The sequence below is a fragment of the Phoenix dactylifera genome, chromosome 12 (assembly GCF_051530095.1).
Source record: "Phoenix dactylifera cultivar Ajwa chromosome 12, Ajwa_hap1_PhDact_Kaust_v1.1, whole genome shotgun sequence".
Classification (NCBI taxonomy): Eukaryota; Viridiplantae; Streptophyta; class Magnoliopsida; order Arecales; family Arecaceae; genus Phoenix; species Phoenix dactylifera.
In genome coordinates, this window is record NC_143201.1 from 19,891,366 (window position 1) to 19,917,015 (window position 25,650).

At 36.9% G+C, this 25,650-nt stretch overlaps 2 protein-coding genes and 5 non-coding genes across 8 annotated transcripts; all 7 read left to right on the forward strand.

The window, feature by feature from the left end:
• Positions 1-734: 734 nt before the first annotated feature.
• LOC103701748 (uncharacterized) lies at positions 735-3,092 on the forward strand. The gene is made up of 2 exons (XM_088708893.1): positions 735-2,654; positions 2,766-3,092. The coding sequence occupies exon 1, from the start codon at positions 1,279-1,281 to the stop codon at positions 2,524-2,526; it is 1,248 nt and encodes a 415-aa protein (XP_088565019.1). The 5' UTR covers positions 735-1,278; the 3' UTR covers positions 2,527-2,654; positions 2,766-3,092.
• Positions 3,093-13,155: 10,063 nt separating this feature from the next.
• LOC103701749 (eukaryotic translation initiation factor 3 subunit I-like) lies at positions 13,156-24,674 on the forward strand. 2 transcript variants are annotated; one of them, XM_008783909.5, is made up of 9 exons: positions 13,157-13,429; positions 14,529-14,744; positions 15,139-15,266; positions 15,967-16,086; positions 16,196-16,285; positions 17,587-17,673; positions 17,770-17,849; positions 24,065-24,163; positions 24,268-24,674. In XM_008783909.5, exons 1-8 carry the CDS (start codon positions 13,246-13,248, stop codon positions 24,138-24,140), a joined length of 981 nt encoding a protein of 326 aa, XP_008782131.1. In that variant the 5' UTR covers positions 13,157-13,245; the 3' UTR covers positions 24,141-24,163; positions 24,268-24,674. The 2 variants fall into 2 exon arrangements, with proteins under 2 accessions (XP_088565020.1, XP_008782131.1); XM_088708894.1 differs by lacking the exon at positions 16,196-16,285 and having other exon boundaries at positions 13,156-13,429.
• LOC113462389 (small nucleolar RNA U54) lies at positions 19,692-19,781 on the forward strand. Its single transcript, XR_003384650.1, has one exon. It is a non-coding gene; the product is annotated as a small nucleolar RNA U54 (small nucleolar RNA).
• On the forward strand, positions 22,152-22,245 carry LOC113462392 (small nucleolar RNA U54). Its single transcript, XR_003384653.3, has one exon. It is a non-coding gene; the product is annotated as a small nucleolar RNA U54 (small nucleolar RNA).
• On the forward strand, positions 22,825-22,910 carry LOC113462390 (small nucleolar RNA U54). The gene has a single exon (XR_003384651.3). It is a non-coding gene; the product is annotated as a small nucleolar RNA U54 (small nucleolar RNA).
• On the forward strand, positions 23,032-23,115 carry LOC113462391 (small nucleolar RNA U54). The gene has a single exon (XR_003384652.2). It is a non-coding gene; the product is annotated as a small nucleolar RNA U54 (small nucleolar RNA).
• LOC113462393 (small nucleolar RNA U54) lies at positions 23,292-23,369 on the forward strand. The gene has a single exon (XR_003384654.3). It is a non-coding gene; the product is annotated as a small nucleolar RNA U54 (small nucleolar RNA).
• Positions 24,675-25,650: the final 976 nt, after the last annotated feature.

Below are 25,650 nucleotides of genomic sequence, written 5' to 3' on the forward strand. Positions count from 1 at the left end.
AACTAATATAAATGTATTTAAAATCTCCTCTCTTATGTTGTTAACTGCTATCTCGGCCATCTTCGAGATCAATAAATTGACCAAGATCTATTTGATCTTTTATCGTAGTGAAATAAAGTTTTTTATTGAATAAATAGTAATATGTCTAGTATAAACTAATTGCTTATTTTAATTTAGATTTTTTTGCATGAATACCCTTCTAAATATCGAATTTTGCATGAATATCCTTCCAAAATTGATATTTGCATGTATACCCTCGTAAAACTCTGTTATTGTACAAATGTCCGTACGGTTGTTCTAACGGTATTAAAAAAATCGTATTTATATTAATTAGAAATAAAATAAAATTTTAAAATTACGCTATTGTCCCTATTTTCTTTTTCTGCTTTTAGGATCGCGATCTATTTGTATGTCTATCCAATAAGAGTATTTTAGTCATTTTAAATTGAAACCGTTAATTTTTTAACGTCGTTAGATAGATAGCATGAGTACATATGCAAAAGCAAAAATAAAAAAAAAGGTAGAATGACAAAACAAGTGTTTTATAAGGGTATACGTACAAATATCAATTTTGGAAGGTATTCATGCAAAATCCAATATTTAAGAGAATATTCAGGCAAAAAATTCTTTTAAGAGGTTGAGATATCCATGTCTTGGTTCCTATTTATATCAATGGAGATCTTGAAATGTCATAGGTTTCCAAAATTTTGTCATCGTTTATTTGGAATAAAATGGGATTTTGGTGCACCTCTGCACCAATCACGCATCCTGGCTTTGCGCCTGGCAACCATTCACAGGGACCCCTGGCCCACCTCCTTGCGAGCTCCGGAGGATATTCCAAGTGGAAACATGAGCTCAATCCGTCCCCTCTTCTAGATGGAAGCTCTTAAAGCAGATCCCCTCCCTCTCTCTCTCTCCCCCATCTTCTCCTCTGCACCCACCAAAGAAAAATCATTTTAACTTTTTTCCAACCCGTCAGAGATCTGTGGGCTGCGCTCTTAGAAGAGAAAAGTAAGCATCAAAGAAGGCAAACGCCTCTTTCTCTCTCTCTCTCTCTCTCTCCCCTCTTCCCCCTTTTTCCAGCCCCTATATTCTCTGATCCACTCCCTTGTAAGCTTGGGCACTTGCTAAAAACTCTTTCCTAGCATCATTACCCATCTCCCTTCATGGGTTCAAACTCTTGATCCCTCTGACCACCAAATATATATCCATCTTCTTAATTTTCTCCATCTTTCTCTCTTTCCTCACCTTTTTCTTTCCCTTAATTCCTCATCATCCATGGATTCTAGCAACAGTGGAAGCATCCAATCCTCGAGCAGCGGCGGCGACGATGACTACGACTCCCGGACGGAGGCCATCTCCTCCTTCTTAAACCTCCCACCACCAGCAGCACCACCACCTCTTTCCCCTTCTCACCACCTCCACCAGCACCCTTCTCCTTCCTCCTTTATCTCTCTATCACCCTACCTCAACACCTTCCCTTCCACTCCGTCCGACCCCTACCCTCTCAGCCTCGACATGGCATGGGCTAAATCTCTTCCTTCATCATCGCTATCGGAACCGGGTTGCACCATCCTTGGTGGCTTGACCACCGCTACCTCATCATCATCGACAACAACAACAACATCATCATCATCGAAAACCATGGCAGTCGGTGCACCCAGTCACTGTCTACATTCAGGCAACACTAGCCTCAACCCCTCATCGGTGCAACTACAGACCCAGCCCGCTCAACCGGCCGCCGCTCCCCGAGGCTCCAAGAAGCGGTCACGGGCGTCACGGCGGGCACCGACCACCGTCCTCACAACCGACACATCCAACTTCCGTGCCATGGTGCAGGAGTTCACCGGATTCCCTGCAGCACCCTTCATCTCCTCCCCGTTCTCCCGCCCTCGCCTCGACCTCTTCCCTGCAGCCGCCGCCGCCGCCGCCGCCCCACCTTACCTACTAAGGCCCTTTCCTCAAAAGGGTCAAGCTCCCCTCTTTGCTCCCCTCTCTTCTTCTTCCTCCTCCTCCCCCTCCTCCAGTGTTGCTGCTTCTATTGCAAGAAGTAGTACTGCCAATGCAAACACTGGTGCTCCATCTGCAACTTGTTCTAACTCAAGTTCAAGCAGTACTACTTCATCTAGTAACTATCAATGGCCTTCTATTGGTCTCCGACACCCAAATCTACTAAATACGCAAAGCCCAAACTTCACCTTCCAATCCCCCCTCCAACCTCCACCTACTCCCGATCACAACTCATCCACCATGCCCGCCTTTGGAGGCGCTTCAGACTTCGCCGCCGGGGGTCTAGGGAGCCTCCTCGCCATGGAGGGAACGAAACTGAGCAGCCGAGATGACGGATTCTCGGGCTGGGCTGGTGGCTCAGCATCGGAGGGCAGGGATCGATCCCAGCTAAGGTCGGTCATCGGAAATTACGGCGGTTTGCAGCTGGTTAGCAGCCATGCAGAGAAGGAGTCTGGGAGCATGACAGCGGCTAGGGGTGAAGGTAGAGTGGATTCATGGATTCTTTCTTCAGATTAGAAGATCCGTATTGTAGGCAAAGTGGAAGGGATGGAAGGAAAAGGGGGTTTCTGTGGAGAAGTAGATCATTGCTTCCGTTACGCTATCACCAGTATAGCTGCTGTACGCATCACGCTCTCTTTCTATTAGTACGTGTATATGATTTATCCTGTGCTTTTCTTTTTAATCACTATGCATCTAAAAGCGTACAGGCTTTTAAAAGTTTTTATCTGGGTTTCTCATGTCTTTATCAAACTAAGCTCGGCCAAATCCTTGCTTGGATTCTTACAAAATCTGACCTCCTAAGGCATTGGCCACAGAGCCACGAGCAGACAACGAAGGGACTTCACTTGTGTACCGTATCCAACAAAAGTTTGGTGCTGCAATGGTAGAGACTATGGGATGCTGGGGAGTTTATTACCATGTGTTTCCTTTTGTATCAGTGCTTATGTTTCAAGATAGTAGTAGTATCTCTATTTCTGCTTTTGACTTGTGTGGTCAGGAGTGATTGGCGGAGTGATATGGGGTCGGTTAATTAGCCACCAAAGTAATAAATGATAACAGCAGAAGCTCCTGATGTGCTCTTACTTTGAAGCTTTTTTTAAGGTTGCTAATTGAAGCACGTACGAGATTTTCCCTGATCCATTTATGGCATGCCAAATATAACTCTGGAGCTTTGCCTATAGATTTACACTTATCATGTCTCCCAATCTTCTAAGTTCCACAACTATAGCATACTCGTTGTGAATGATCTGTTATCTATTAAGCGGATCGAGAGACTCAATTTAAGTTATTCGTACAGTGTAATCGATGTTTGTATGCATGGTGTGTTATTTTTGAAGGTATTTACACAAGTATATTCTTGCACATAAGGTTTTGACTTAGATTTCCTTGCTGCTCAGATCATCGAACGATCTTGTTAATCTTGAGGGCAAATGCATGAATTACATAAGCACATAATATATACATAAAAACATGCATATATACTTACGTACAAATACATAATATAGAGAGGGCGAGTAGTGTAGGTTTTGGGGGAGATAGTTTCTGTTTCCTTTCCTTTCCTTTCCTTTCCCTCTCTAAAAGCCACACAGATTAACCATCTGATCACCTCCTCCAATCTTAGAGGATTATTACTTGGAGATAGATGCCTTCATGCCTAGCCATGGGGTTTTTGGTATATTACTCGGATCGGCCAATGATAAAGTCTGAATTATTATGTTACTGCCTCTTCATAAATTTGGTTGCTACCTCAAAAATTAATAGCTATGGAGAAGGGCTGGAGGGGCCTTTTAGGTGTGGCTTGTGACGCTGAAATCATGGTGGCCCATACCACAAGGAATAATTTGTTCAATCGTAATGATGGCATTCCCTCCCATTTGAGGGTCATGTGAAGGAGAGGATTGGTTGGGGTTCTCATCCAAACCTCCTCTGCCCTCTCCCTCCACAGTACTAAGGACCTACAATTTTGGCCGGCCTTCAAAAGGCATCAAGCTTTCTATCTCAGAATGTCGACAATGATGCAATCAGCTGCCATGACAACCATCTATCATATGCCGGAACTCATGATAACCATATGGTTAATTATGAACTGTGTCAAAACATTTGTTTAACACATAGAGCTAAACAAGATTGTAAAATAGTAATTTTGTTGTAATATAAGTAGCAGCAGTACTAATCATAGTAGCATTGATGGTAAAAATAAGGATATCAATACTTGTGACAATTTCTCCAAAAAAAATTGATACTTATAGCATTATTAACATGATATTAAGAAGTAGTTTGGCAAAAAATAATAATAGTAAGATCATGGTCGTGCTATACCGTACCACTATCCAGTATAAATGGCGTACCGACATTCAGTATACTAAAAAAATTTCATACCATACCATATCGATATTGTGCTAGTGTGGCACTGGTACCGAGATGGCGAACTTTGAGTAAGATTGTTCTTGTTGTTTCTAGAACTAGTACTTTTGCTTGTTTATGATGAGATTGCTATCTTTTTGAGTTGAAATCTATTGTCAAATTTTTGATTCCTTATTTATACCTTCTAGCATCAAAGAAAATGATGACAAATTTGTCGTCCACCAAACAAAATTGACATGCGATATCGATGGCACTTCCTTAATTTGTTTTTGTTGTGAAAATGAATGAAGTGAAACTTGCTCACTCGCCACAATGATCTTGCACTCATAGCAGTTGAGGTAATTAAGCTGTGAGCCACCTAGATATTAAATGGGAGCTTGGCATTACCAGTATATATCAGCAAATCCATGTGGAGTTCTTTGCTTGTTAATCTGACCTGATGTTTCACATTACGCAATAAAGATGTTCATGTGGAATTTTGCTAGCAAAATTTTCACCAATAACAGTAGCATGATGTCTTGCAAATGGCTCCCTTATAGAACACCTCATGATTTCTTTCTCTGAAAAAAAAAAGAATGCCTGATAATTTAGTTATATACATTATAATTTTTTTTCTATAGAAAATTTAGTTATATACATTATTAAGGAACACGATAAACAGATGTAATTATGTATTCAGTACCGGGTCGGTGTTGCCACTTTTTTTCTTTTCTTTTTCTTTTTTTTTTTGCTCTTCTTTTTAACAAAAAGAGCAATCATGGCTTTTACTCTCTGCTGGTACAAAACGTTTTTACACATGCAATCCGCTCCTAAATGCATCTACGTCCAACCCCGGCCTGCATGGCTTTTGTAGTTAGTTTCATAAATGGTTTGCTAGGTTCCGTCCGTACGTCAACTTTGCATGTAGTTCTCCCATCCATAAAATTGCTTCATATTTTTGTGGGGCTCCCTTTAAACCATCAAGGACCTATGAAGCAAAAAGCTGCTTAATAAAATTTACATCACCGGGGAGGTCTTCCGACTAGCTTTTTTTGGATGAGGACTTGAATTATTGATTGTTGCAAATGGGATTAGAGCAAACTCAGTTGTTTAATAAATTTATCCTTCATTCTAAATTATATAAATACTCTTTGGGCAGTTACATATTTAGGAGTGTATTTCGAGAATATACACATACTTTCTTTTTCTGCACTACTCCTCTTAAAAGATTTGAATAAAAGGATAAATGTCTTTCAAAGAAAAAAAAAAGTGTTTACCAATATATGGGGAATGGAAGGACCGAAAAAAAATTTTAAAGATCTTCTAAGGGGCGGAAAATGGTTTTTTTCACAAAAAACAAAAAATCGCATTAGAGTTCGACATATGTAATGCATGCAAAAGGTGCTATAGATGATTAATTGTATCCTAAATTCATTATTTATTTAATTTGACGTACTTTGAGAAAAAAAATAATTTGATATATGCACATCCAATTCTAGCATATTTATGCACTTCTCCTACATCTCTTCTTACTAAATCGACATATTAATTTAAAACTAAAAAGGTTTTTGTAATGTGGCGATCGACGAAGAATGAAATTGAACAAGGTATAGTCTAACACAATAAAATAGAACACTAACCAATGAGTTAGAATGGCAGTTCCGATTTCTTAGGAAGTATCAAATAAATGACTATTCGAATTAGGGTTTTGAGTATAAAGGAAGAAAAAAAAGATAGGCATTGCGAAGGGAGAGTTCGGCTTGCTCGGTGATCCCATGACATGAAGCCCTCGTGGATGACTATCTCGAGTTTTGAGTTTAATATGAGAATAGATAATGATATAGATTTTGACTAGGTTACTGGTCCAAACCTCTTCAAAAGAACCGACCCTGTTTAGTCTGGAGCAGGAGTGTTGGCATTAAGCGTTTTAATCATTAAGATAATCATCAGATGGTAAGCATTGTAAAGACCCAAATTTATTGGTCGAAAACTTAATTCGTAGGTTCGCCATTCACCACCTCAATCTACGTGGACTTGGTCGGAGATGATATCACTGTTAGTGTACAATAACAAGGATGGAATGAAATAGTTATGTATAAGAGATTGCTTAGCTTGGAAAAGCAGCCTTTAGAAAGTGGTCTTGACCTAGTGATCAATACCGACTTCAATATATAATTGACCAAACCCAAAATAACCATTCAATTAAATAAAATAACAAAAAAACTTAAAGGTTTTATTTGGTCATTTATCATGAAACATCTGAGGCCTGACTCCATCATGTTATCATTGATTTTAAATCAGAGGATAAGAATAATATATTCTTAATAAATCATGTTTTGTTACCCTTCTTTGGAGGGGTAAAAAATAGTGTCATGCTTCTATAGTTTCTTGTTTTTTTTTTTTTTATAACAAACAAACTTGAAAACATTTTTTTTTTTTTTGTTGATTATCAAAAAAAAAAAACTCAGGTAGCTTTTAGCCTTGGTTTAGAGTTTAGACAGTAGGATCCTGGAACATCGAATTCAACGATGGAAATCAAAAGCGATAAAGAAGGACCGTCCTGGCCAAGGAAAGGTGGATGCCTTCGGCGAGAGAAACACCAGCTAAAGACAATAGAATATTAGCAGCACCAGGTTTAAAGGGCCTTCATATATCTCTCCTCATGATGGCCTGCTCCAAAACCCACCTCTGTCCCTCAACATCATGCCTTCTTCCATCGCAACCATGTCATATTTCTTCAATCATGGCAACAGCTGCAGATGGCATCATTCAAGGTCTAATTATTTGATGGACCAGGTCTAGTGGACCGGTCCAATAGTCACTTGCCACATTGTCTCCTTGTATTTAAACAACCCAAGATCAAATGAGGGATGCCTGTTATCTCCGTACCTATGCTCCGAGATTTAGACTGATTTACTGAACCTGATCTATGTAGTAATTTCTCCTATTTAAAGAATCCTAATCATACATTTAGCGACCACACACCCTAGCATCAGAGTAATAGTCTTAAAATTTATCAAAAAAAAACTTTCCATGATTCACCATGCTATCATACTCTCCCTTGTTTACCTTCAAATAATGTTCGTCTACAGTTATAAATTGGACACTTTACACATTAAATGACTCATTGCTTGACAGAAGACAAATTTGGCCAAATAGAATGTTGAACCGAGAAATATCCTTGTAATGTTTCAGGGCTTGCTTCAAGTAGTTGAAGGGTAGAAGCTTTAGGATGCATTCAGTGATAATATAAATCAAACACCTATAAGTGCATGTTATAGGACAATTATTATCTTGAGATTCATGCAAAATCAAAAAGAGTAGTGTGAGGACCCACGTGGGCATGTCTTTAGTCCAACATCGGTTATTCACTAGGTAAATCTTGGGTATTTATACAGGATCAAGAAATTCAAATAATACTTTCTGGCTAGCCATTTTGGGTGAGGTCCTGGATTGTTACGAGCAGCACCCACAAAGCACTATGGATAGCCATCTGAGAGCCTAAATTGATAAATGCATTAAGGTGATTAACTCAGAGGTACGGAGGTACCCGATGAGCTCAAGATTTTGCAGTGTTAGGATATATATTGTAGGTAGCAGCAATTTAAAAAGATATATATATAAAAATAGCATAGCAGAACTGCACCTTTGACTAACCATCAAAATAATTTGGACAACAAAAACTTGCCATCAGTTGGTTATTTCAAAATTGGACCAACTTGGAGGCCATTGGACGATAACTAATATGCCATCCAATCATACATGGTGGCATTTAGGGCATTATTGGATGTTTTTAGTATTTAGAAGCCTTTTGCTTTTTAGAATTTTAATTAAGCTATTTTTTGAGTCTCAGTCGAAATCCAGAGGCATTTGTAAGTTCTAGTGCATATAAAGGGCCTTGGAGTATTATCTAAATACCCCATTTGACCTCCTCTTTTGCATCATAGAGAATTGTATTAAAAGTTTTAAAGCTCTCTTATGAGTGTCATTGGTGTGACTCCATCTCACTGTAGTACTAATCGATAGCATCCTTCATATGATTTTAAGACCCTTTTTTTGGTGTGAATCCAGGAGATCCTACATGAAATCGGTGCAATATTGTTGGACATGAAGAAAGCACAAGCAAAGGCTTATGCAATTTTGGTCAAATTACAGGATTTGGTTTGTGAGAAACTAACTAGTTATCCTAGCTTAATTTACCTTTTAATTCTTTATTGTTCTTATTTTCTAATCGCAATTTAGGTTCGGGCTTTCAAGTTGAGATTATTAGTTTTCTTACTTCAATAATGATTGTAAAGTTTTTTTTTTTTTTTGCAATTCTAGAAAGTCTCAGTTCCTTCCAATATAGGGAGGTTTTGTTCAGATTTTACCGTATTTATCCCAACAGTATTAGGCACAGTATGTTATCTCCTACTCATCGGTATTATTAACCTAATACTTTCATAACCAAATTAGATTATATTTTTGCTTTCACGAGCACATCTGACTTCCCATAACCAGACCCATGGTCCTCTTGGACTTGGCCTACATCAAAGTGGGAGGATCATATCATAACCTTTGAAAAAACATAATCCCTCCTCATTATATCCACATAAAGGAACCAAGAGAAATAAGTTAATAGATGTTATGAGTAGGATGCCATTAAGTCAATCTAGACAAGACATAAGTAAAATCTTTATGTTTGACATGATGTCTCCACCGATAACAATATAAAGTTTGACAAGCGAGGCAACTCTTTCATACCTTTGATTGTGAACGAGCCAACTAAATTTTCAAAAGAGCAATCTCAATCTTGAAGGGACTCTATGCCTCTGTTCACTCTATTCCTTCACCTATCTATCCAAAAAAACATTCAAACAAACCAAAAGGGTAGGAAGAAAAACTACCATGCCCTTGCAAAGAAGCAGATAGGTGGGCCAGTGGGTCTGATTTAGATTGAATGTATGCAACGTTTTTAATTGGACTGCCTTGATAACTTGTTCTAAACAATATGAATTTAGATATACATGTTAGCTAATTGATATCCCTAAATTTGATTTATCTCTATGTGTTTTTCCTTCCTACGAGCACCTCGTGTTTTATGTCTACATCTTGATTTTATTTTTCTTCACTCATAGAAGGGTTATCTACATATTTGCTTGTAAAATATTTGTATTTATATACTAGTTTCCATCTTTTTCATAATTATTTTTTAATCTTTGAAATCTTGCTTCTCATTGATTATATGTTCCAATTAATTAGATAAAAATGAAAATGATGCTAATTTCATATCTTTTAGATAGTTCTATCTCTAACTCTTATCATTCCATCAGTGGATCCGTTAACCCATACCCTTTCACCCTTGATTGCTCTGTCCCCTAGCTTTCACCTCTCCACCCCATGCCCTTTGGGTGGCTCTGATTGGGGGCTATGCGACACTAAGCACTTCTAAGTCTTCACCAATATTTCATTTTTCAGAGAGAGCTAACATCAATCAAATGGTCTTAATTGACAGTCCAAGCATGATTTGTGACTACACTGGGTCCAAGCTGGTAGAGGGGTGACCCCTTATTAGGTAGGGTTGTATCTTTCACACTTCCACATGAAAGAATTATTCACTTTGCTTTGCGCGGATTCACTATAGGGCGCGCTCTAAGGGACGATGTTGCAAAAAAAGATCAATCATTTATTCACACAAAAGATACAACTCGAAACCTCCTCACCGCTCTGGCAATTCTTGGGCCAGACCAAAATATTTTCTGTCTGATATCTAGATATCTCAGTCGAGTCGATCAAAAGATATTGAAGACCTTTTTGTAGACTTTGTGGCTAGGGCATAGAGGGAGGACAATATGTGATACAATGTCCCAGGAAAAGTGTAAGGATTGGGACATATATTTAATTTCACATTGGTTATTCATTGAAAAAATCTTGTGTATTTATACAAGGCCAAGGAATCTAAATATTTTTTGGCCAGTCTTTTTAGATGATATACTAGGTCATTACAAATAATATTAGAATGGACGCAATCTCTGATCTATGTGAATTAGGGGACACTGCACTCAAGCTTTTTTGAAGCTGGCCACAACTGGTTGTAGTATTTGTAATTGAATTTGACTGAATTTAGATCCTTAGATGCCATGATTCAAAACAACAGCTAAGAGAGATGCAAGTGGAGAGATCGACCACATTGATAGGGAAGTCGATGTGGTGGGGGATGGTAAAGAAGAAGAGAAGTTCGCGAGAAAAGAGTCATGAGAAGTATAATACTATGGTTACTCTTAATTAAAATCTGATAAAAAAAAAGAGTTTGCATAAACAAAAAAAAAACAAAGAATATATAACTATAAAATTTGAAAATTTCTTTATTTAAAATAATCAGCCATCTCTATCTCGATCTCTAAACCTATCGTATGGATAGGAGAGAGAAAGTTCTACCCCCTCCAAAATTAGGAAAAATTCTAAACCACCCAAACACGAGACATCATTAATTTGAATTTGTATGCACTCTTCTTAATAGATTCCTTATTCAAACAAACCTACTTTCCTTAATCTTGAAAGGTAAGAAATCTTTTTCCACTAAGACTTGTCAGAAGTCTAAGGAGAAGAGGTTGGAAGATGGAAAAAGAGGTATGGCATTGCCTATAAAGTCAGATCTTGGTGTCAAACACTGAAGTAAGGATATTATGCTGTCCGAGGGCGAAGGAGTGTTTGGAGGCCAATGGTCGTTGCCTCTTGAGGAATGCTTGAAGAAGTTGCAAGGAGTTACTACTGAATGCTTCATCCCAAATCCGAAGGTGCTAGAAAGGAGTCAAAAGTTGTGGCAACTATTTCTACTTGGGCGATTGACTACCTTAGGCTTGAGCTTAGCAAACTTTGACCCCTTAAGGGTCACTTTATGACCTTAGATACAGAAGATTGCTTTTAAATTTAGATTAGAATCTGATATGGTTAAAGGTGGTAACAGAGGGACAATGGATTCTTAATGGATAGGTCCTCACTTAATTCAGTTGAAGGATGATTTTAAACCATCGATGAAAGCTTTCGAGGTGGCTCCTAGTTGAATCAGGATTCAGTTGCTTCTAATGGAGTATGACAGCCCGGAGCTTTTGATCCTTATGCCTATGACTGTGGTGGGTAAGCCGAAACAGTATCTGGAGAATGATGTAATTATATACTAAGATTTGTGTTGAAATTAACAACAAACAACTTGTTAAGAGAGGTTTTCGGGTAGGTCATTAGGAGAAATCTATATATTTGGAGGTTAAATATGAATAACTTCCAATATTGTGCTCTTGATGTAGCATTATTAAGCATAGACACTAAGAGTCAACAATGGAGGGGGTCCAATCTAGTGAAAGTAAAGAGGTAAATCCTAATTGATTGGGAGCCGACTTAGGCCTTTCTGATCGTCATCAAAAACTACATCTTTCTTAATAAATTTTCTATTCGAACAAACCTTCTTTCTCCAGTCCCTGACCATTTTTTTGTAATCAGGGCCAACTTGGGCCTCTTCGATCGTCATAAAAAATTCTTACTTTCTCCTAGTTCTCTCTCAGGGCTCGTTTGGTTCGCGGGAAAAGAAGGGGGGAAAGTGTGGTCAACGGGAAAGTAATGAGATGCCTCTTGTTTGGTTGGAGTTTTCAAAGGAGAGAGAAGGGAAAGTTATATTCCCATGGGAATGTGATTCCCACATTTCGGGCTCGTTTGGTTCGCGGAAAGCATTTCCCTTCCTAGGAATATGATTCCTGGGAAACAAATTCCTAGGAAGAGGATGCCTAGGAAAGTACTTTTGGCATGTTTGGTTGACCATGGGAAAGTGACAAATTTTCAAGGTGCTTATGTTTGGTTGGCCATCCACTTTCCTAGGAAAGTTATATATAATTCCTATTATGCCCTTAATAAAAATTAGGTTTTTAATGCCTTTTTAATGCTTCTTTAATGCTGAAAGGACTTTTTGGGAAAAAGTAAAAATGGAGTGATTCCCGCCTCATGGGAAAGTAACTTTCCCATGTTTCTCATGGGAAAGACTTTCCCATAAAATGTGGGAATCACATTCCCATGGGAATATAACTTTCCCTTCTCTCTCCTTTGAAAACTCCAACCAAACAAGAGGCATTTCATTACTTTCCCGTTGACCACACTTTCCCCCCTTCTTTTCCCGCGAACCAAACGAGCCCTCAAAGAATTCTTTTGACCAAGAGATTCATTATGAGGATCCATAATGAGCACCCAGAGATAGATTTCCAATCTATCACATATGACAGTTTTATTCATATTATTTACGTTGGAGCTCAACCAAATATGGGATACAATGATAAGAGATACCAAATATAATCACGTCTAATTTGGTGAGGCCCTTTTTTTTCTTTCATTTATCCATTAAATTAGCCATTGGCTCTTCTTCTACAAATTTTATGATATTTTCGGATCAATTAATTATTGAATATATTTTATTTTCAATTTATTTATATCAATTTTAATATAAATTTTTATTTGATGAATTAGTTTAGAATTTTACTATTTCTCCGAGCATCATGCTGGTGTCACACTTCTATGCACCATGCCTGCCGGCATCCTTGTATGCATGACCTCTGCATCGCACGTGGCAAGTGGCACGTACCTTACCGCAACTACTGCCCTCCCTTTAGATGAGTCACATGCATCGCACGTGGAGATCCGATTTCACCTACTAATGCTCATTCCCTTACATGAGTCACATGCATCGCACATGCTCATCCTAATATCTCGAGCCACACTAAAGTCGGTAGTCTAGATCCAACGGACGAAATTGAAGGGAAGAACATAAATATATATGTATCATCAGAGCAAAGCTCGAGGGCAGAAAACTAGGGTTTCGCTTCTTTCTTTCGTGAAAAGAAGGGCGAGCGAGAGAGCGAGGCGGAGAAGGAGATGCGGCCGATATTGATGAAGGGGCACGAGCGGCCCCTGACGTTCTTGAAGTACAACCGGGAGGGGGACCTGCTCTTCTCGTGCGCCAAGGACCACACTCCCACCGTCTGGTTCGCCGACAACGGCGAACGCCTCGGCACCTACCGCGGCCACAACGGCGCCGTCTGGTGCTGCGACGTCTCCCGTAAATCTACCACCAATTCCTTCTTCTCCCCCTTTCCATGTCCTTGTTTGGTTTTTATCATTATTTGCGACGTCTCTTCGAAATTTTCCGCATTTTTTCTTTTTTTGGCTATTTATTTGGGCTATTCTTCTCTCATTTCTTGAATCTCAATGTTATCGCTCGGTTTGGTTGCAGTCAGTCGTCCCGCTTCTCCTCCTGGGTTTTTAAAGATTCTTTTCCTGACGTTTTTTAGGTTTTGTTTTGACTTTGGTTTTAGTAGAATCTATTTGTAATTGTGATGTCGGTGGGTACCAATCTCAGCTTACTAATCTCTATCAGTTCTATCTACGTAGGTCGCCATTCGCATATTCTCTACTTTGCTTTAATATAAATCAGCCTTGATGATTCTATAATATTCGACTCATCCATGGTTTTATCAATTTGCCTATAGGATTCAAAACATCATTGATTATTTCATCTGTAACAAAACTGAAAAATTTGTGTTTGAAGCTGCCCCTAGAAAATGCTGTTTGATGTGATTCTGGAGAAGAATCTTGTAGTGGAGCCGAAAGAGGAAGGCTAGAAGGGACATATATGTCTTTGTTGCTAGTGGGTTATCTCTGTATTTAGCGGCGATCAGTAGTAGTTAGGTAGATGGTTATTTTGATTTGTCCGGTTCCTTAATTTCCAGTAGGCAACGGCTAAAATATTGGGGTTAACTTGACCTTTGAATCTCTCACTACTTGTAAGGTAGTGTAAAAAGGCCTGGGATGCCCATTTTACAAGAAGAGTGAGAATAGTGTGTCTTGGGCACTCAAGATGGGTGCAGCCCTTGTGGGGAGCGAGGGCAACATCAATTGGCCCAACATCATTTATGGCTCTCTTCTTTTCCCGTACAATATATATTGAAAGTATTTTGCTTACTGTTCTGGTTTTTTGATGTCATTTTCAGTATTTCTATTTAATGCAATATGTAAAATTCTCTAGATGATCATGTCAAATCTATCTGACAGGACGAGTCTTGAAACATTCATTTACTCCGTATTATATTTGCCATCATTTAGATTAGCCCATAATTTTAGTCAATATGCTATAACTTTTTTTTAAAATAATGATGCAGATGATTCTGGACTCCTCATTACGGGCAGTGCAGACCAGAGCGTGAAGCTGTGGAATGTTCAGACAGGAGCGCAACTCTATACCTTTAACTTTGGTTCTCCAGCTAGGGCTGTGGATTTTTCTGTTGGGGATAAGCTTGCTGTAATCACTACCGACCCATTTATGGGGCTTCCATCCACCATTCAAGTGAAACAAATTGCCAGAGATCCTAGTGAACGTATGGATTGTTATATATTATCTTCATCCTAATGTAACTGATACACATGCCCTTATTGAATCTTTACTTTTCTTGTTTTATAAATGAACTACCTTTCATTTAAAAGTTATTATTGTTAAATGCTCTATTTCTTGACCTCCATCAACAATTGGATGGAATGTGATAAAATAGCTTACACTGAGGTGTCCCTGTTCTGTTATCTTGGTTAAGTAACAATAGATAATATTGGAATTAGCGGACAGGTACAATTATGAATCCGAATTTTTACCCACATTACTACAAATTCATTTGAATCTGTAGTTATGTATGGCTATTTTATCATATGAAGTCATAGCACCGTATAGATTTCAAAATCGTGGTAAAGTTTGTTTACTCAGAAATTTATTTCTTGCAGAGACTAGTGAATCGGTGCTTACAATCAAGGGGCCTCAAGGAAGAATAAATAGGGCTGTTTGGGGACCTTTAAACAAGACTATAATAAGTGCTGGTGAAGATGCAGTAGTTCGAATATGGGATTCTGAGGTGGGACCAGCATCCTCATATATGTTTTCATTGTCCAAGTGTATCTATTTTTAGGGGCTCATGAGTTACATGATCATATATTTACCTCTTTACCATTTTATTGATTATTAACTTTGCATATCTTGTCCTACATATATAAGGATTAATGATTTTAGAATATCTTTCTTTATTATATGGTGTCATGACTAGAATTGCATGGCTAGTTGCACTACATTCAAGTGCATGCACAAGGAAATAAGAATCCATAAAATGATAGGAAGCAGAAATCCATAGTCTCCTTCAAAATGATAAAATTACAGCTTGCATAAACTTTAATGGAAACCATCATTTACGTCAGATATTTGCACAAATTAATTTGTGCCATGGAGATGAATTTAGATTTTTATATGAAATCTTGCCTTTGACTGCCTTCGACTCTCTTCATTTAGACACCTTCAGTTTCCAGGTGATTTGTTCCCCTTAGATCAGGCATTTACTAGGGAAATTGGGTGTCCTGAAGAAGGTGGAAACTATACATGCTTTTGAAATAATACAAAATAAACATAAAAGAGAGAAAATTAAGAAATAAGTGAAAGATATATTATTTTTCTAACTGAAAAGTATTTTTTGGTATGCACGTAAGTCAGTACCTTGCAACCCTCGTTTTTGACTCAATTTACTTGTTTGCTTGGTGCTGGATTTTTTATTTTGAAATTTGCAGACTGGACAGCTGCTGAAGGAGTCAGATAAAGAAACTGGTCATCAGAAAACAGTAACTTCACTATCAAAATCCGCAGATGGTTCCCATTTCCTCACAGGTTCATTGGATAAATCTGCTAAGGTGATAATCTGTCTTGATCATATAGCTTGTTATAAGCTTTATCTTTACACTCCGAGACTGGTTGGTCTGTGATTGTGCTTTTACCTGTTGTTGTATGATATTGGTTTAGCTTTGGGATATAAGGACACTGACTCTTATCAAGACGTACGTGACAGAACGTCCCGTCAATGCTTGTGCGATATCTCCTCTTCTTGACCATGTATGTATCTAACTTCTCATCTATATCTGCATCTGCTTGTGAGCTTTGTGGTATAGCTTTATTCTATATTGTCATTATTATTATCTTGTGGGTCTTCCAGGCAAAATATCTAACTAATCATCATCATCATCATCTTGAGGGTCTTGCAGGCAAAATATATGCACAAAACCTTTATGCCAGAAAATGTCAAGAATATGCTTTAACATCAGGGACTTCTATAGGAATATTTGATGATGCTAGAATTTGAAAATGGAACAAGGATGCATGTATTTTCAGGGTTGGATAGGGGGCTTATGTTATTGGCAAGGACCAAAGTCTGGTATCATTTAGTAGTTCCTTCAGTGATCCATACTCTTTATGGACTATTGTCAGAGGATTCTTATGAAATATTGACTTAGTATACTCCTTTTTTGGCGGAAGATTAGACAGGAACTGCGTTTTACCCTACGATAACACAGCTATAAAGCATGGACATGGTTGTGAGATGCAGATATGCAATACACTAATACATTATTATCTTGAAAAAATAGGATATGATGTGGCTGAGATACAACAGTAGATATTTATATATCTTTTACATAAAACATAGTGGATTATCACAATATCATAGTTCATGCTTCGTATAGTAATTTCATCATCCACAAATTCTATCATTTTAGTCATTATTCATATTCACAAGAACATCAACTTTACAAACTTTAAGCTATCAAAGTCAACTTTCATTCAGGAAAAAAAGGAGAAGGAAATATCTGTTTCGTTTGGCCTAATAAGCAAGTATCCGAGGTGTAGGTGGGAAGCATTTGGAACACTTTTAATTTTAAATAATAGGATATCCTAACCCTTAAGGATATGCATTTGGCATGTATCCTAATTATATTAAACAAATAATGTATCTGATACATTATCAGATATAGACACAGCATGCATATTGAAGTATCTCTGCTTCCTTGTTACACAGTGTATCTCGTTTCCTTTCTAAAGATAAAATAAGTTTGGACCCAGTTGGGCTGGTGACGTGGAGGCTTGGTCCTTGGATTAGTTCAAGTGTGTGAGTGCAAGATTAAAACTTGTGATTTTTGGGAGATGGAGAAATAGAGAAACTTGAAAGTTTTTTGGGGTAGCATTTTAATATTGAGGGATGCTGTAAATCATTACATGTTTTATATTCAATGTGTATGTACCTACTGCTAGTGCTAGGCACATGTGGAACTAATAGCAAGGTTATTACTGGGTTTTTGCTTTTGTGCTGGTTCAGAGTTTCAGCTTATTTTTGAGTTAAAATGTGTCTTGTTTTCGTATAGGTGGTGATGGGAGGTGGCCAGGAAGCATCACACGTCACAACAACTGATCGTCGTGCTGGAAAGTTTGAGGCTAAATTTTTTCACAAGGTGGCCCTTTGTCATTTTTATGTCAATAAGAAGAACTTTAGAATTTTAAATTATAACTCATATGCTTATTCTTCAAGTTTTCTACTTCCTAAACAGATTCTTCAAGAAGAGATTGGGGGTGTGAAAGGGCATTTTGGACCAATAAATGCTCTAGCATTTAATCCTGATGGAAGAAGGTTCTCTTACTGCCTTTGGAAGCTATAATTTTTGAAAACAAAGAGAATGACATCAACTTCATGTGCTTATTATACACCTTTTTGTATTTGCATGTATTTTCATATTTATGATGCTTTTGCATTTGCTGTTGTATGCATGATTGCATAATTTATGCATCTTATTCATTGTTTACAACTTTTGGATGGTTTTGATTTTGTCCTTGCTCAATTCTTCGTTTTGTCTTCTGTAATATGTTGTTTGTGTATTGCATGCATGCCTGCATGTTCCTATGTGAATGTACGCATGTGCAAGGCTGGGGTTCTTGTCTAATATGAAAACTAATGGACTCGAGAATTATCCTTTTTTCCCAAATATTATACTCTTTTGTTATCTTTTGCTGATTTTCACCTGGAAACCCTGAAGATTTATTCGCCTAATCATATAGTCGTCAATTTTTTATTTGTAATGGAATAATTTGTGGTGTTAACTTTTTTTTCCTATTATTTCCAGTTCCCTTCTGTGGCAATTTTGGGGGTGATGTGATTAAGCTATTTAGATTTTATGTCTATATCTATTGGCTGATAGTATCATCATAGAAAAGAGGATATTGGATCTCTGCTGGAAATTTATGTTTTTATTTAGATTTTTGCTTCTTTTTTTGTTGCTCTACTGAACTTTGGATATTATAGTCATCACTGGACTCCAGAGATATGCAATGTTGGATAATTATTTCCTGTTTTGGAGCTAAGTTTTTTTTGGGCTCTAGGTTGTGTGAAAGGTCAAACATAGAAGAGATATATAACTTGAGAAGCAAGGTAGATAAATTGGCTGACCAAATGAGGAGGGAGATGTTATTAGTTCATCTTAGGGTTTCCAGTACATGTTTATAGTATTTTAAAACTTGAAAGGATTTTTTTTGTAAGGATCTTTGTTTGGAAATAATAGAAAGTTATATTATGTGAGCCATTAAGGAGTGAAATTGTGGTGTTGAAATGATACTAAGGGTTTAGTTCGTGGGATTAAGTACTCTGATGGGTGAAGTTACTTTAAGTGGATCTAAGTTCAATATTTGAGAAAAAATGCCTCATGAATGAGGAATGGTGAAGTTGATGCCAAATGATTGAGACAATGCTTAATGGTTACATGTATAGTGATTTAATCATGCTCAAAGTACTCGTGAAAAAAATGGATGGACCGTATTTTTGTCGGTTGCAAAAACTTTTTTCATCCTTTGTCTTTTGAAGGACGTGATTTAGCAAAAGGCTATAAAATAAAATCTGATTACCTATTTCTTTATAACTTTACAATCCTGTTACTAGAATTTTCTCCCTAATTTGATATTTTTGTGGGAAGAAGAAAAATAGAATTGAGCATTTATTAATTTAAGGAGTTTCATGATTTTGCGTTGCCTGCAATTGGTTAGAAGGAAATGGATGAGCTATGGAGTTTGTGTTTCATGACTTCGGAAAAGTTTGGGGAAAAGGATGAGGTGTGGGTGCAATGAATATCAAGGTTTTTGTTATCAGGGTACTTAGAATACTTAGTTGTTATGGTAATTTCAGTATTAGGGCTTTCCATGGTCGTATGCATGCTGGAAACTATGTTTCAGTATGCAGGAAACTTTGAACACATCATGCTTTGGATATCTGTTTCAGTTCTGCTTCTGTACTTCATATTTGGTTAAGGTCCATATGTCTTTTTCTTGACAGGTTCAATTTTTGTATTTTCTTGTTCTTTAAACATAGAAAATCACAGAATTGATTTAGTTCACCAATTTTCAACCAATTCATTATTTTTATCTTGATAAGTTTTTTTTAACACTCCCATTTATTTTTGTTTTGCTTTCTGCTATTGTTTTGTTCAGCTCTATGATTGCAGCCAGTTAAGTTGGCAATATACGCTATTCTGAGAAATTTCTACTTAAAGAGATGACAATGGATGATATGAGAGCTTCTAGTGCTGTTTATGCCTTATTATTCAACTTTCTTATTGTTTGTTTCCTTACCTTTTCACTCTTATTTGACAAATAGTTTTGTGAAGTCATTTTGGGAATTTTGTTAAAATTTTGAGTGAGGTATAATTGAATCGAAAAGGTAATTTATGGAGCTAGTCAGTTATTTTTGGGAGCTAATGGTACTGTTATTCAACGTTTTTGATCTTTTTGCTGGTATTGCCAATTTATGAAGGAAGATCTGTTAATGCACCAAAAAAAGGGCTTTGTTTTGATGATATTTTGATTTATGAAGTTTGAGGAAATGTAGTATCCATGTTCGTCGTCTCGGTACCGGACCTCGTATCAATACCATCCTATTACTGTGTCGGTATGTGGTATAGGGGGGCGATTCGGCGTACCAACACTTGGTACATCCTCCGTATTATATATCAGTTCAGTACTAGTATCGTACCGTACGGTTGGTACGTATCTGTACCGACTTGTACGGCAAACCGTACATAGTATAATAACTGATTTCCACACTGAACAGCTCTAAATAATTATCTTCTTGCAAGCATATTTGTTCTGTCTGTTTGGATTAAATATCTTCCATTTTTTTTTGCCCTGCATGATTTTCTATGTACCTGATAGTTTTCCTTTTACTAGTTGCTGCCTGGAAGTTCTTAAAAATGATCTTGTGGATCAGTACTCCTTGCATTTTATTCTGTCCAAAACTTTCTAAGATAACTTTTCACTCTCCCCTCAATTTTTGTCTTTTTTCTTAAAGTATTGTTGTTCGATTTTTTCTTTTAATTCTCTCTTTTTTTCTTGTTCTGACGAGGCATTTTGGGTTTTGAGAAAGTGATTTGTAATTGTTGGAAATGGCCATAGGATCATTCTTGACTTCTTATCCTTACATGGTATGTTAGATGGAGTGGCTTGTCCTACATTCTCTTATGGGACTGAAAAATTAGGTTTTTGCTAGGATATTAAGATTTAGGATAAATCTAGAAAACATATTTTGTCAATTTGGTTCCAGTTTGGCTTCTTTAAGTGGTTTTTTTATTGTTTGTTCCAATGTTAGTTATTGGTTTAATCGCCTGTCGAATTTTCCTTTTTTTTTTCTTCTCCCTCCGAATTTTGTATTAATTAGCAGTTAAAACATGGAAGCTCATGAAATTAGTCGAGTGGATTGAATTTTCATGCAATCTGTTACTTTTTTTATCTTGTTATGTTGTCTCATTTCTTATCCTTTCCATTTTACTTTTCTTTTTCTGGCTCATGCTGCTCCATGTAGCAGCCAATCATTATTTTGGCATTATAGACTATTCTGAGAAAGTTCAATTTTTCATTCTGGATATTGGAGGATATGGAAGCTGCTGCTGCAGCTGCTTTTGCTTTTGCTTTTGCTTTCTTTACATTAGATATCTATTTTCTGATGTTGCAGAGGTTGTTTCTAGATACATCTTAAAAATTTTGGTTGGCCTTTGAGGGTGGCTAATGGCAATAATCAGTTTTTTGTGGGAAAAAAGTAAGATTTATGCTTAAAGCTTTGATCCTCTCAAGAAAAGGGGCTTTCTTTGGTTCTTGTGAGATGAATGCTCGACATTAAGATATTCAAGATTTTTAAAATGCATATTTTTAATTTTATTATTTTCTTATAACTCTACTACTTTACGATGGGTTTCTTATCTTGATGAATTTTAACTGTGTTTTCTCCTTTGCATGATTTTTTATTTCATACTAATTTCCTTTTTCTGACTTGGAGATTCTCATAGTTGATCTAATAGATGAGATTTCTATGCAATTCATTCTGGTCATATCTTGTTTTCATATTACATTTCCATTCTCTTTTCATTCTTCTTTTTCTGGGCTCATTTAGCTCAATGATAGTGGCCAATTATTATTTGCGCAATATACACTTAATTCTAGAATGTTCATGTTAAGTGCTGTCGTGGGAGTTCATTAGAGCTGCTGCTTTGACTTGCTCTCTTCACTTTATTTCTTTGGTTTCTTATGGTTTAGCGTGATTTGTAAATATGCCTTGAAAAATTTGTGATTTTTGAGGCATATAGGCAGTTTTTTGAATCATGCTTAAAGTCTTGATCCTGTTTCTTAGAAAGTCTTTTTGGATGTCAAGATATGTCAGGAATTAGAGATTTTTGTTTTTTTTAAAAAAATTACTGCTTCAAAAACCTGATACTTCCCCTTGATACAATTTTGTGATCTCATGCCCAACCCAACCACCCCCGTCCTTTTTCTTGCTTTTGCCTATTTATTATGGCATGGAGGCCTTTCATACTTGAACTACCAGATCGGATATCTGTGCAATTTATTCTGTCTGAACTCATTTTCTTTTTTTCTTCCTCTTTTGGCTTATGGTTTCCTTAACTCAATGATAGCAACCAATTATTATTTTGGCGATATATGCTATTCTGATAGAGTTTGTTGTTAAGTGCTGACATTGGTATATACTGAGAGCTTCTGCAACTTTGCTTTCTTAAACTATATTTAAGTAATTTTGGATGCCATAAAGAAATTCGTAAAGATCTTTTAGTGTTTGCTGCAGGAAATATCAGAAGATCCATGCTTGAAATTTCAATCTTGTTGCTAAGGGCATTTTTATTGGTTTTCTTGAAACAAATGTTTTTGAAATCAAGACATCTGAGAGGTTTAAAAACATACTGTTCTGCTTCTTCCTCTTCCACTTCCATTTTTTCATTGACATACTTTCCTCATTTCATTCAATTCCTCATTGACGTAAATTTCTGATCTTATTTTAGTTTTATCTCTTTACCTCTATGGTTTGGAGTTTTTTATAGCGGATATGGCGGATCAGAATTTCATACAACTTATTCTGTCCGTTTTTTTATAACCTAAACGATTTTCTATCTTGCCATTTCATTCAGCTCCATTCAGCTTGATTCCAGCCAATAATTTTTTGCCAATATATGCCATTGTGAGAAAAGGCTGCTGCTGTAATGTATGAGGCTGCTGCTTCTCCATACAATTTTTCTTGTTTTTATAACCTTCACCATTTTCTTTCTTGCATCGGTCCATTCAGCTCAATGATTACAGCAAATTATTTTTGGCAATATACGCTATTCTGAGCAAGTTTGACGGGCTGACATTGGAATATATGAGAGCTGCTTGTTCTGCTTTTTCATTGAAATAACTTCCTCATGTCATTTTAGTTTTATCTTCATATTATTATGTCATGGAGGTTTTTATAGTTGATCTAGCAGATTAGATTTCCATCATCAGTTCCCAGCTCGATGATTACAGCCAATTATTTTTGGCAATATACGCTATTCTGAGAAATTAAATGGCTGACACTGGAATACATGAGAGCTGCTGATTCTGCTTTTTGTTTGACAAACTTAGTGATCTCATTTTAGTTTTATATTCATATTGTTATGGCATGGAGGATTTTACAGTTGATCTAGCAGATTAGATTTACATACAGTTTATTCTGTCTGTATCTTGTTTTTATAACCTTAACCATTTTCTTTCTTACATGGGCTCATTCTGTTCAAGGATTACAGCCAATTACTTTTGGCGATATATGCTATTCTGAGAAAGTTAAATATATGCTATTCTGAGAAAGTTAAAGAGCCGACATTGGAATATATGAGAGTTTTTTATTCTGCTTCTTTTGTTTGTTAGACAGCTCTGATTTATCGGATGAGCTTGTCCCTTAATTAGAATTTATGCTGATGAAGGATTCGCAGGCCATTTTCTTGTGAACCCTGAATTCAGCATTACCAGTTAACTCTATTTCTGTTCCAGTTTCGCTTTTATCTCCATTGAATTCTATGCGGAAACACTATAATTTTCTGTCTTTTCTCAACTGAACGATAAAAAATGTGCCAAATCTTCCAAATTTGGAATGATTACTTTTTCCTTGTGGTAGAAAATTAGAAATTAAATTTTTAGTGTCATGAAATATGCAACTCATGGATGCTCCATAAAGGACCTAGAAGTTATATGCAAACATGAGATTCTGAAAACATTTCCGATACTTATTTTTTTAACATAATTAATCATTTTGTCACTCAATTGTCATAAAATAATAAAATAATATGTTTGTTTTCCAGAACTTAAAGTTGTTTGATGCCTTTCTAATGGATCATTATACCTAAATTTTTATTAGATATTATTTATTATCTTTACTAGCTTGATTTCTAATGTTTGCTATGCTTGCTGTGCTCGTGATGTGTGCCAGAGATCCTTTAAGTTCAATCAATTTAGTTTTCTCAGTGGTTCTATGCTTATTCCCTTTTACACTGTTACTCTGGATAGCTTCTCGAGTGGTGGTGAAGATGGTTATGTAAGGCTGCATCACTTCGACCCTGAGTACTTCAATATCAAGATGTGATTTCTGGCATATGAAATTGGGAGGTACTTTTTTTATGCTTTCCCCTTAGTTTTGATTGCTCTTGAGACCAAAGACTGCGTTATATGCAGCTTAATTAAAATTTTCCACTTTATTTTTGTGAAATTAGTGTCGCGGTCAAATGGGCGGTGAAATAGAGCAGTCTCAACTTTTGCGCAATCTTGTATCACCAAGCCGAGGATATTGGAAGATCTTACACCGAGGACACTTCGTTGGTTGATAGGTGGCTCATGACGCCTCAGAAGTCGGGACATCTAACCTTGCGGTTATGGTTGCAGTACTGGTTGTTGTGCTGAGAGGCAGGCCTCTTGTTTCTGGAGACATTTCAGGCTGAACTCGTCGCTTGTTGTCCTTTTTTAGCAGTTGTTTTTTTAAGATTGCTCCCTTCTCTCAGGCACCGAATACAGTTATGTATATATAACAAATAGTGCTTCTTGATTTTGGAGTTTATTGTCAAAAATCCCTGGCTGCATGCAGCTCTTGTTTTCAATGGAGACTTCGATTTGTTTTTTCAAATGCCATCTGCTTTCGCAACGATGATGAGTTCTGCGGACTTTTTCAGAAAGCTGAGACCTATGATGCTGCGCTCGGGTAAGTCATTTGGCTCTTCAGGTGCAGCGTTGCACGCTAGCCTCAATTGACAGACTAAGATTTTTTTTTTTTTTTTTTTTTTGAGGCTTATTTTTGACCCATTCAAGTTGTTTACTTATGGCACCGCGTATACTTGGTTTTTTCCCTAATCTTGGCAGTATCTAAAAATGTCATATGGGATCAATCATTCTTCCTCTCACCCCAGCAGTAATCGACCGCGTCAATCAGCGATGTTGCTAATTTAAGGGAAATTTAAGGGGCCATGACTCCGGTTACCGTAACCATCTAACCTCTACTGTATGTCTTAGATTATGACTTGATGTCTTTAAGATTGCAGGTAGATTGAGTTCTTGAGTGTTTGAACCGTTGTAGAAAGAACCTGTTAATGTCCTAACTTTATCATTTTTGAATTGTAGTTTTTGATAATAATTCTCTGTTAGCAAGATAAAGCTGCAATTCTACATTTTACCTTCTGCAAGATGTTAAACTCTCGTAATTGTAGTAGCTGAAGTATTTTGCATCGACGGGGCAGTTAATTGTCTAGCGGCTTACCAAATTTTAATTTTATAAAGATGCAAATTAGTTTGTCCTAGGTAATTAACTTCTACTCAAACTGGAACAGCGAGATAAACAAGAAGTAAACTGGAGCAATAAGATTAGGATTGGAGATAAAAGCCACCTGATTGGCTTCCCTATATACATGAGAGATTACAACATATGGGAAGCAAGTAACAGGATTCTATAAATAAGAGGATTAACAAAAGAGTTCTGATGCTCAATCTGTCATGAGGCACATACCGAATGATCACATGATAGTTCTCCACTCTTAAACAGGCGACGTATTTCGAGACACTGGGCATTCATCTCAAAGCAAATTGAGTGGATTTGCAACCAGCATAAG